This window comes from Oryza sativa, chromosome 1 (assembly GCF_034140825.1).
Source record: "Oryza sativa Japonica Group chromosome 1, ASM3414082v1".
NCBI lineage: Eukaryota > Viridiplantae > Streptophyta > Magnoliopsida > Poales > Poaceae > Oryza > Oryza sativa.
Genome location: NC_089035.1, coordinates 25,888,428 through 25,901,110, shown reverse-complemented (window position 1 = coordinate 25,901,110; position 12,683 = coordinate 25,888,428). Strand labels below are relative to the sequence as shown.

Here is a 12,683-nt window from a genome sequence, read left to right as displayed (position 1 = left end):
AATGACAAAGATGAATACATAGAAACATATATTGAAATGCCACCTGATCATCCATTTATGTTCTTAGTTGCTTCAGTAATAAAGCATAAAAGTACCCATGGTGTGATATTACAAAACAATTCAATATTTTGAAATGAGCAACAAATAGATCATTTGTTTACAAGACATGATCACATTAGTAGACAGCAAGCTTCCAATCAGTACAATTTGAAACCCCAAGAATGGTGTAAATGGTGCACTTGCGCATCTTTTAGAAACTTGGGTCGTTTGATAGGTTTGATGAGACCGTCTTCCCTTGGAATCAGAGACCGCAGCCATCTGCTTAAAAAAAAGGTATTAGCACAAGAATACTGAATCTGGATCAAGAATGAGAAAAAAAAAGAACAGGGTTATCTTAGATAGTAATAGAAGAGAAATATACATACTTCCTTTTCTTTTTGGCAAGTGCTTTCTGCTTCCGAACAAGAGAGCACAGTTTGTTGGCATCCTTGAAAGAGAAATCAGTCTCAGAATCTGTAAAAGCAACAGTAAATTACAAAATATAAAATGGCAAATTATTAGAAAAGAGAAACCAGCCTACGTAAATGCTGTTGAGCAAAGTAGTTAATTAGGAGTAGTTGCTAATTTGCAATTATGCACCGTCATTGGTAAATTTGAGTGTACTTTTTAACTTCCAAATCAAATTTCAAAACAAAGTTCACAAGTTTATATCACATAACAAAAGTTTCGAACATCGTAAATCCCATATGGAATTACAAATTTAGTTGAAAAAAAAGGCGAGAAATATAGCAATAATATCTTATAATAATTGACTAACTTAACAAGCTAGGTTCAAAATGTGCAAATGTTGTAATATATAGTTCAAGTAGAAAAGGTCTTACACATCAATTATGGAAACTGTTGGTGGTTCTTCTTCAGTTACGGGAGCTTCATCAACTACAATGGCACATTCACTAATAAGCAATCACAAATTCAGTAATTTAAGAATTGGTAAGGACAAATGTTTCATAGTTTATGGTTCAAATACAACGAGAGACTGTTAACAATGAAACTATGAGCTAGAGGAATGAAGATACCTGCTAGAAAAGGGGCAGATGGGGGATCGACAGGCAAAGAGCAAGGGAAAGCGGCACGGGTGCACTGTGCAGGGGTTGACCCAGGATTTTGAGGCTGGGTATTCGAAATGTGAAGGGTAAAAATATATTTTTTACTCCCAAAAGAAACTATAATTGGCTTGTATAACATTAAGCACTAATGGTTGTACGATATATAGCATATATAACACAAAATTGAGCCTAACTTAATAGCCAACTGTACTTATATTCTCAGAAATTAAGTCATTGCATCAAAGCCCGATTTTTTTTCATCTAAGCACATGCAACACTGTATTTCCAAATACAAGCAAGCAAAACACACATTTAAATTTGTAGGCAGGATGCTCCTTGAGTGGTGATTCTATTCAACTGATGTGAACAAACTAATTGGATGCTGAATTGATGAGTACATACGTACACGTATATACCAACAGCCTACCTCCAATTGGCCCGGTGGCTTTTGTTTCAGAAATCAGAACAACATAATAGGTGTAACATTTTTTCTACAATTCAAATCTAATTCATCCGTAAGGATCATCAAAATCATAATTTGTGCTAATTAGTAATCTTCATTTGTTTTGCATAGCAGTGTTGCATATCGATCAGCTTTTACAAATCATTGTAGCATATACATTTTTCAGTGTAATCTAAATATAGTAAGGCAGTTACACGATTGCTATTTGCTGGCAAAGAAGAGAGTGTTTTTTGAAGAAGGCAAATAAGAGAGTTATCAAGGCTGATGATTCCTGCACGTTACTGCTAGTAACAAAGCAGCGAAAACAGGGGCGGATCCAACTTGGGACATGAACCCCTAAACTTTTGGGTGAACAAACAAACTGTTACTACTTGTATTAAGAGAGGTTTAAGGCTCTCAAATTAAGGAGGAGAAGAGCTTCTTCCAGATCTAGAAGAGAAGCTAGTAGGGTTAACGAACGCAAGCAAATTCCAGACATAAGTAGTCCTGGTGGGGTGAGAGAGAGATGAATCAGAAAGAGGATGTGGATGCTCACCAGGATCCCCTCCCATGCTCTGCTCGCCAGATGAAGATCGCCGCCCCTCCCCTGTTCAGCCGCGACTCGTCTTGGCAGCGGCGCAAGGAGCGGAGGAGACAATGAGACGGGAGGTTTCTCTTTCTTTTACGCGATACCCGACTCCTCCACCTTTATCTCAATATTTTTACTATTTTAAAACTAGTTGATTAGTAGTATTTCTTTATGATGAATCATTAATACTTGGAGAAAAATTAACAGGAACATATCCTATACACACTTCGTACACATCAACTAACGAATGTCACAAAAAATTATACATTTACTCCTAATAGTATATGCGCTCCATAATATATATTAACATAAGAAATTGTATTTATATAAGGTATCTGACTAATTTTTTAAGAGAAAAATATTTTTGTTAAGTATAATCTAGAATGCTATAAAGGTTAATAATATTGATCGATATAGTCATATAAATTTTATGCACTATATACATTGTTCAAGTGAATTGTGAAATTCACTATTTACTAGTTAAATGCATATGCATTACAATGTGATCTATATATAAAAATAAGATTTAGTTTATTTTTAGTCTGGTTTGTTATGATATATTGGATTTTTTACATTTCTTTAGAGATAATATTATATAACAGTTAGATAATTTATTATTTTATAAATAAATTAATTTACCGTACCACATTTATAAAATCCTATGTCTGCCGTTGAGTGAAAAGCACATCAATCTCTCCGATATTTAGTTAAACAAACAACCAATTTTTTTATCAACATCAGGTCAACTGGATCGACATGTTCACGTAGGCATGTTGCTTAGAAACAAAAGCCCAAAAATTATGTGCTCACATTCGTAATTAAAAGGTTGTTGTGATTAAATAACAAAAAATCGGCATCAAATCCATTACACAAGTTCGCTAAATCCTTGTATATATACGCTAAGCCATTGCACAAGCACAAGTTCTACTTCCCAAAATGAAATCCTCAGTGTGAAATTTGGATAACTCAATAATTTAGTTTTTTTTCTTACTAAATAGAAAAAGGAATCCTTATTTCCTATAAGTTCAAATCGTCTTTACGAAATACAACTATGTGATGTATAGTCATGATTATCATCGGAACACTTATCGGAGTTGAGAAAAAAAAACAGCTCCATCGAACCGATTGAGTGGAGCATAGAGAGAAATTTGACAAAATGGAATGATGAGATCCTAAACAAACCTAAACATATTGTTTTAAATTGAAACACATAATTTTTAGGACACGCGTGCTTAGAGATGGGCTTACTTTCCTATCATGTTCCTACATTTTTTTTCTAAGGATTTGCTAGATTTCAAGCGTCTGAAGATTCAGTAATTTATTGTCAAAGGGTTGGACCTGACAATGGCGTAGGTTACATTAGTACTAGGGTATATACGAGATTGAGAGTAAAAGATGCGAATCATGGATTCCTATACTGATTCAGCCCCCGAGATGGGTTATATCCCTAATCTTGTTTATATATTGATATGCGATGTGTTGCACTAATTACAAAAGTTGAGAAAGCCAACTATTCTAACCTACCATCTAGTCTTATCGAGAACTACTCTAGTGACTTATAGTCAGCAACTAACTTTGGGTCGAGCTTCTCATGGCTGGTCTTATATGTGGCTCCTGGCTATGGGTTATGCTTCAATACCCTCCCATTCTGAGGGGCTTTGTATTTATACCGATAGGCAACTCATCATCCAAGACCATAGACAGACAAGACCTTGTAATACCTGAATCCAACATCTTACCTTACTGGGGAGGATTTTTGGCCATATCTATAGAATTTACAAAACTTGGATATACCCTTCCATATAATATTGGGTACACGGTATTCCCTACTGGTATGAATACAAATATAGGATGCATACATGATCCGTAACACTAACACCTATAATTGCACATTGCTAAGCATAGGATTGCAGTGCTATATAACATGCAACTTTAGTTATTTAATCTATATACTTTTACTTTAGTTGTACATAATTAAGTTTGAATATTTTTACATTTATTTATTAGGAATTGCAAAGTTACTTCATATTTTAATTAGAGTGATTTATTTTTCAACATTTTATAAGAAAATAGCATACTTTGTTTTGAATAAGTAATCGTGGGAGTTATTGGAACCATTAAATTACTATCCATTGAATAGAAATCTGTTTTTTTTTTGGAAATTTAGATTTTTTTTTTCAACATTCTTAGGCATTTTAAATTAGAATTTTCAAATAATATCTAAGAGAAAATTCCACCTACATCCTATGTTTTCTACACACATTGGATCCGATTTAAGATTCATGCAATCTCTCAACCTTAACCCCTTCCCCCTTCGATCTCCCCGTCCTCTCCAGGCTCCGGCGCTAACGCCACCTATTTTGATCCCTCTCCTCCACAGCCACAAGCCCTCCAACAACTGACCTTCTTCCACTCTCCTTACCCTAAGCCAGCGACGATGAATGTCATTGCCCCGTGGTTTAACTTCCTCGTCTCCAGCGATTCCCTAGTCATTGAAGATGCCATTACCACTAAACTCCCGCAATCTATCCTCCCACAGCCGCATGCCATCCCCACGGCTTCGACACTGCTACCGTCACCTTGCCATCCACTTGTTCCATTGCTTATCTTCGACTCACCGCCTTCCACAACAATCCTTTGAGGCCAGCAAATTTACTCGTTCTTCCCCTCCCCCCTTTCATTCCAAGCATAATCTTAATCCTAATTGGTTGGTCCACCGCCATCTCTTCGAAGCTAGAGGAGAATGAGGACAAAACATGAAATGTGACACGGATCTAACTGTGAAAGATTCGACAGAAATCCATTCTAAGGGCATGTTTAGTTCACGAAAAGAAAATTTTTGGGTGTCACATCGGATGTTTGATCGGATGTCGGAAGGGGTTTTCGGACATGAATGAAAAACTAATTTCATAGCTTGCCTAGAAACCGCGAGACAAATCTTTTGAGCCTAATTAATCAGTTATTAGAACATGTGGGTTACTGTAGCACTTATGGCTAATCATGGACTAATTAGGCTCAAAAGATTCGTCTCGCGATTTCTCCTCTAATTGTACAATTAGTTTTTTTAAATCTATATTTAATGCTCCATACATGTGTCTAAAGATTCAATGTGATGTTTTTTCATGAGAGCTAATTCGTGCGCACGTGCCAGCAACGTTGCTGGCATGCGCGCCAACCGGCGGCTTCTCCCCACGCCACGCCTTTCTTTTTTTATTTTTTGGTGATTTTTTCGCTTTTTTCCCAGCTTTTTCTGATTATATTTTTTAATCTTTAGCACACGTGTTTTTTCAAAATGTTTTGAGTTGAAAGTTTTTAAATCTTAACTTGAAAATTTTCAAATCTGAACTTGAAAATTTTCAGATCTGACTAAAAGTTTTCAAATATCGAGTTGAAAATTTTTTAAATCTAAGTTGAAAGTTTTCAAATCTCGAGTTGAAAGTTTTCAAATCTGGGTTAAAAATTTTTAAATCTCGAGTTGAAAGTTTTCAAATTTGAGTTGAAAGTTTTCAAATCTCGAGTTGAAAGTTTTCAGATCTAGGTTGAAAATTTTCAAATCCGGGTTGAAAGTTTTTTAAATTTGAGATGAAAAGTTGAAAGTTTTCAAAATTTGACTAGAAAAATTCAAATTTCAAGTTTAAATCTAGGTTTAAAATTTTAAAAATTTGATATAGATTTCTTTTATTTGTTAGTTAAAAAAATCTCGCGAAAAAATCCTAACTACTACCGTAATTATCTTAAATTGTAATTATGAGAGTAATAGATTAGTCTAACTTAAAAAAACGCGCCAGGTAGGGACCTCATGTTTTTTGGAAATTTTTTTGAGAAACTAAACCAGGCCTAATTTTCCGTCAGACGGTAGCAATTCCGTTTTCCAATAGTTGCAAAAGAAACCTCAAGGCTCAAACAAAATTCACGTTCGTACGTCCCCACCCCCCTCGTGATGGTCGATCGAGTCACGAACTCACGCGCGAACCTCGACGCGAAATAACGCCCGAACCTCGACGCGAAATAACACCGAGGCCCGCCTGAGCAGAGGCAGTGGCAGAGACGACGCAGACCTGGCACTGGCACTGGCACTGGCACCTGATAATCCGTGACGCGTTGCATAAAACCGTCTAGTAGTCCCTGCCCCATACGTGCGACCCGAAACTTGCCATGCCGCAGTCGCTCGCCACGGCAGCAGCATCACGGTCCACGTGACCTCGCAGTCTGAGTCTGAGACACCGAGACCATGGATGGCCCCTCTCTCTCTCCACTGCGTTCCAGTGTCTGGAAGCATGGACGTGGCACAGGAGAAAGGCCACCTTCTACCAGTACTCCCTTCACCCTATTTTTCATTAAGAATGTATTTGTAAAATTTTCAATTAATTATTCGTCTTACTAAAAATATTTATAAAAAATTATACATAAAGTACTATTCATATTTTATCATCTAATAATAATAATAATATTAATTAAATAAAAAATTTAAATAAGATGGATAGTCAAACGTTAGATTAAAAACTTATAAGTACATTTAAAATAAAGTTGAGGGCGTATTTTTTTTCAATGGAAGGAGGACCGAGGACGTGCGTGCCCGTGCGCAGTGGCAGCGTGCTGCGGGTGGTGGCGTTCAGGGGCCGGGGTGTCCGGTCTCCGGTCCGGCCGTGCATGGCGATGTACACTGTCAACGCTGATGCCCCAGCCAGCCAGCCCACAGTGTCCTACCTCTGTTGGTGTGTCATGCACTCATGTGTGCATGTGGCCACAGCCGAGCTTTATCGGGTTTCTCGCATGGAGCCGAGGTACTGCGAAAAGGTCGCCACAAAATGCAGTTCAAAGGGGCTGTTTGGTTCCTAGCCACACTTTGTCATTACTTGTCAATAAAAGTTGTCACATATTATTTAAGATGAGGTGATCAAATTGTTAGCCATAACTTACTAAGCCTAAGGGAATCCTGCTACACTTTTTTGAGCCATTGACATGTGTGGACTCAATTTGTTGGAGGAGATTTTTGAGCCATTGACATGTGTGGACTCAATTTGTTGGAGGGAAATCTTGCCACAACTGTGGCTACAACCAAACACCTGTCAAATTTGCCTAACCTTAGACGCGGCAAACTGTGGCAAAGTGTGGCTTACAACCAAACACACCCAAAATACTCCCTCCGTTCAAAATATAATATACTCCCTCTGTTCAAAACATAATATACCTTCCTTCCTAAAATATAAGTATTTTTAGCATAGTGACAAAAGAAACATTTTTAAATTTAACCATTAATAACAAAAAAAATAAAAAAGATCAATCATGTTAAATTGATATTACTAGTTTTATCATCAAACAAACTATCATAATATGCAATTCTTTTATTTAAAACACCTTACTTTTATAAATATTGTTGGTAGACTGTGTAAGGGTCTAAAAATGCTTATATTTTAGAGGAAGTACTAATATGAAGTAGTATTTTTGAAGTTTTAGCAAATCTAAAACTAATTTTTAGGGGATCTTAAAATTGAGAAGGGAAAATATCTACAATAACAAACGGTCTCGTTATTTTGCCTATAGCTAATGGCAAAATCTAAATCAAGAGGCCTCTCGTTTTAGTGCTAACGAGAGACCCTATCTAGATACATTAATTGTAGCACTATTCCTCATCAAGTAAGTAGAAAATAGATTCTTATCACCTATGTTTTAAATAAAATTTTCTCTTAAACTACTAATCCGATCTACGATCCGATTACATAGTTGTGTTCGTAAGAATTAAATCTTTATAACAAGGTCTCACATGATTATATTTTGATGAAAAAAATACAAATTACTTTTATATTATATCTAAATTACTTTTAGATTTCACTAAATTACTTCTTAGATATATAAAAGTAATTTCAGTAGAGATTAAAAGTAATTTACATATATTATAGAAGTAACTTAAAAAAAAAGGAAGTAACTTTATCATGACATTAAAATTAGATCCGTTAATCAGCACAAATTATGGAATTGACTAAAAATGATAACAAAATAAACAACTCACAACATTATGAATGTATAATAAGTAATTTAATCAAATCAAAAAGTAATTTATATATATAATAAAAGTAACTTACATATATAATAAAAGTAATTTACAATATAGATATTTCTTTTATCAAAATATAGTCATGTAAGATCTTGTTGTAAATATTTAATTACAACGAACATAATGGTGTAATCAGATTATAAATCAGATAAATAATTTAAAAGAAAAATCTATAAGAAGAAAAAAAAAGACATATGTTATGTGGTGTACTAGTAGGCAACAAGGTCTGAGATGAGTCTCTGGTTAAGACAATATAGAGTACAGTTCCTATGTAGTCACGTCCATAGCTAATTATAGGCGGTAAAGCTTATTAACAACAAAACTCAAATATATGACCTTAGTAACTTAAAAGTCAATAATAAAAATAAATTATGATGAAAACAAATCAAATGAACTTTAAAACTGAGTTCCAAATTTAAATTTTGGTTACGATTGATAAACGGATGAACATATAGAGTTGAAAATTGTGGAGAAATTAAATAGAGATAAATGGTTGGAATTAGGAAGGTAGAGAAACACTTTGGTACTCTATAAATTTTAAATCAAAGAAAATCCTAGGCCAAGACACAAGTCAAACGGTGTCCTGCAACACCAGAATTTGTAAGGTCGTTTATAGTGCGCTTAGCTGGCGTGTGGCATTGATGCGCCACCACAGAGATTTCCTGCCACGTCGGGCCTGGTGCACCCCTGCGAAACCCCTCGGCACCAAAATTGGACGCGCGCTCTTTGTTAGAACTGAGCTGATCGTTAGAGAAAAACACGAGAAGAACCCCGCTATGGAGGGCAACGCCCCCCCCCCCTCCCCAAAAAAAAAAATCCAATCGATCACCATCGCGACGCTCCAAATGGTGGCGGTGGGGCAACAAGAAGGTAGTGGAAGGGAGAACAAGAGCAACGGGAAGAAGAGGAACCTACCAGCGTCCTGGGAGCACCACGTCGGAATCGCCGCCGGTCCATGTTGCAACCAAGCTTGTTGCTTGATCCGCCGCGATGAGGAGGATGGGGGATCGTCGTTGCTCCGCGTTGCCAACTCCCTTCACCTCGGCTTCTCCACCAGATCCTCAGAGTTCTCCTCGATCTACACCGCCACGCTGCCTTGTCAAGGTCGCCGTCGCCATAAGCAGAGAAGGTGGAAGAAGAGAGCAGCGTCGGGGTAGAGGGAGGGAGAGTAGCGCCGACCGACGGATGGGTGTGGAGGCGAAGGTGAAATGGTGGCGATTGGGTGCAAATGAAGTGGTGAGGAGCCACCCACTTGCCTTGTCTCCGCCGAGCTCCCGCCGTTTTCTCCTCCCATACCGCCGACCTCACCATGTCATGCTCCACGCCGCTGAGCTCATCGGCGTGCCGGCCAAGGGAGTAGGGTCACTAGTCGGGTGAGGAGGATAGGAGGGGTGGTGCACCAGCGCCGACTAGATGAAGAGGAGTGTTGGTCGTCGGCAGGGAGAGGATAGGTGTAGGCGACGCTGGAAGTGGCATAGGGAAAGTTAGGAAGGAGAGGTTCTATATATGTTTCCCATTTTGAGGGTGTTTTTTGTAAATTTTAAACTATTCTCTAAATTCAGAAACTACGAGGACTTAAATGTTAAATGTTAGGGGCTGACATGAAAAGTTAAAGCCACAGTCATAGCTCCTTTTGCATTGTGAGATAAAGAGAGTTGAGACCCGTTAGCACATCCTATGTGGAACACCGAAGCTCCTCAAAATAACATGACGCGCTGTGAATGGCCTAATTGGCTCCACCCTTGCGTAGACCATTCTTATGCCACGTATTCTTGGACCAAAGCCTATCTAGGATGTCAATGCCATCATCAAGCTCATACCTACGTTTGGGTTAATGTTTTTTTCTTTGGGGAAATGTTGTACTCCCCATATTTTAAAATTTATAGTACTATATTGTTAATTTTCAAACATGTAGTTTAACCATTTTCCTTACTAAAAAATATTTAAATATAACTAATATTGTTGGTATCTGTTGATGAAAAACACAATGCCTGGGAGATCTGCTTAACTCCAGTGCAGGTCCAAAACTCGCTTTCGGGTATGCTAGCGTGTCAGTTGATTTGATCCTGCAATCAACAAGAAATAAAGGCAAAGAAACCGCGGTTAAACCTATAAACGATAGCCGATCGGCTAGGTGCCAATGACATATCATTTATCTTTGAGCCGATGTCATATATGCATCGATCGGCAAGCATTAATAAATAAAACAGAACTAAATCTACTCGATCGGCTGTAGATATTAACAATATATAATCCTTATATCGATATATACTTAAATCAAGTGATTGGGATAGATCGGTCGCCATGCCAAGACAGTATAAATCACTTATATCGAAATATATATTAATAATAAGATTATATATGTTCATAGCATAGCCGATCAGATAGATCTAGTATGTATCGGCTAATACTCCGATACCACTCCATGTTAAGATATTAAAGCAAGCATAATATACCAAACAAGAGCCTAATATACTTGAATGCAATAAGATCTTGGCATAAAGGGCAGATTTAACATGTCAGTAAAGCATACAAAGCAAATATAGTTAAATCAGGTAAGATCGGCTGAAACTCCGATACTACCCTAATCGGCAACCAAGAAGCAGGCTAGAGATTGAGATTCTAATCACGACTCATAAAATCAAATGACTGATACAGCTATAAGTATGAAAAGAAGGACAATATCTAGACAATCAAGTCATTGGAAGTTTCATAGAGTGGTAGATATTATATATAATCTAAACCAACATCGATATTTAACCTAATCAGCTGCCCTCTACTAGCAGATGTTAGCCGATTGTAGGTTAGATGACAATATTGCCATAGATTATATAAGATATATGATAACTCGACAGATTACATAAACAAGATTAGAGTATCATAAAGATGGAAGCACTAATCCCAAGAACGCAAGCTGTCATAACAAGTTTTACCTCTTGTTGAAGATCGAAACCGATGCAGCTCAACCCGAAAGCAAGAACGCGTCGAAATAAACTAAAGCGAAAAAAGGTGGCGATGCACCGAGATTGTATTGAACGTGTGTGTTAATTGATTACATGAGGTTCGGGGTCTATTTATACCCGAAAATTACAAACTATGTCCATATCGACCACGACTCTTATCTCTAACAAACTCTAAGATACCATAAGTCTTTACGGCAGACTTTTGCCCAAACATATCTCTAAGGAAATTACATAAAATATCCTAATTAATAGATACAATTGCCTTCTCAGGACTCTATCCATGCGTGGCAATCATCTTGAAGCATATCAACTCAACCCGATGTCGTACACCAAGTCGTATTGTCGGAATCGGCTGTATCACCTAACCGTAGCCGATCCGAACTCTAGCCGATTCTTACTCTGTTTCCGCGACGATCCTCATCTTTGATTCCGATTTGATCTAATCTTCTTCTCCGATACCGATATCACTAAATTTGGTCGTTAACACATGCCCCCCAAGTCCGGAATATTTGGTAATGTTTCGGTTGTAATGGTTTGAGGGATACCAAATCGATAGATTATATGTTCTTGAACAAATTGTATAGCGTCCCCAGAATCAACTTTCTTCAAAGGAATCGCCTCTACCCACTTGGTGAAATAATCGGTCGCCACCAATATAAACTTATGTCCTTTACTCGATGGTGGATTAATCATGCCGATCATATCAATTCCCCAACCTCTAAATGGCCATGGTTTAATGACAGGATTCATAGCCGACGCCGGTACTCGCTGAATTGCTCCAAACTTCTGACAATCTTGACATCCTTTGTAATATCTGAAACAATCTTCCAGCATTGTCGGTCAAAAATACCCTGCACGCCGAAGCAACCACTTCATCCGATGAGCCGATTGATGAGTGCCGCAAATCCCTTCATGAACTTCGCCGATTGCAACCTTAGCCTAATTAGCACTCAAACACTTAAGCAACACCCCATCAATCATCCGATAATAGAGTTCATCATCCAACAAAGTATACTTCAACGCTTTATATCTCAATTTCCGAGAAGCCGATTGAGATGGATTCTGCAGATATTGATGCACATCATATCTCCAATCATCGGCTGTTATCGAGGCAACTTCAACCTCAACATCTTTGATCATCGGCTTATACCCCGATGCCCCTTGGGCCAAATCATTAGCTTCAGTGTTTTGTTCTCGAGATACATGCTTCAAAGTAACCAGCCGAAATTCCTTCATTAGTTCTTGGCACTTCTCATTATAAATCATCAATGTATCACTCTTGCACTCATATTCTCCTGCCAATTGACTGATTACCATCAAAGAATCCCCCATAATTTCAATCGCATCGGCTTCAACTTCCTTGAGTAACTGCAACCCTTTAAGAACTGTCTCATACTCAGCTTGGTTATTGGTTGCATAAGGTTTGATAGTATAAGCAAACTCAAAACTTGCCCACCGAGGGGAAATAATAACCAAGCCGATGCCACAACCATGAGTGCACACTGACCCATCAAAGAATAAAGTCCAT

At 37.7% G+C, this 12,683-nt stretch overlaps 1 protein-coding gene across 3 annotated transcripts; it reads right to left on the bottom strand.

The window, feature by feature from the left end:
- Positions 1 to 2: 2 nt before the first annotated feature.
- LOC107280071 (uncharacterized) lies at positions 3 to 2,252 on the bottom strand. 3 transcript variants are annotated; one of them, XR_010738793.1, is made up of 5 exons: positions 2,105 to 2,252; positions 1,077 to 1,170; positions 882 to 936; positions 426 to 487; positions 3 to 318 (listed from the first exon to the last, which is right to left on the bottom strand). XR_010738793.1 is itself a non-coding variant. In XM_015769444.3 (5 exons), the coding sequence occupies exons 1-5, from the start codon at positions 2,118 to 2,120 to the stop codon at positions 302 to 304; spliced, it is 261 nt and encodes an 86-aa protein (XP_015624930.1). In that variant the 5' UTR covers positions 2,121 to 2,252; the 3' UTR covers positions 3 to 301. The 3 variants fall into 3 exon arrangements, 1 of the variants encoding a protein (XP_015624930.1); XM_015769444.3 differs by having other exon boundaries at positions 882 to 953; XR_010738794.1 differs by lacking the exon at positions 1,077 to 1,170.
- Between the last annotated feature and the right edge of the window lie 10,431 nt (positions 2,253 to 12,683).

Coding starts and splice junctions, on each gene's coding strand:
- LOC107280071 (XM_015769444.3), bottom strand. Junction 954..1,076: donor ATCTGCCCCTTTTCTAGCAG/GTATCTTCATTC, acceptor ATTGCTTATTAG/TGAATGTGCCATTGTAGTTG. Junction 488..881: donor ACAGTTTCCATAATTGATGT/GTAAGACCTTTT, acceptor TTCTCTTTCAAG/GATGCCAACAAACTGTGCTC.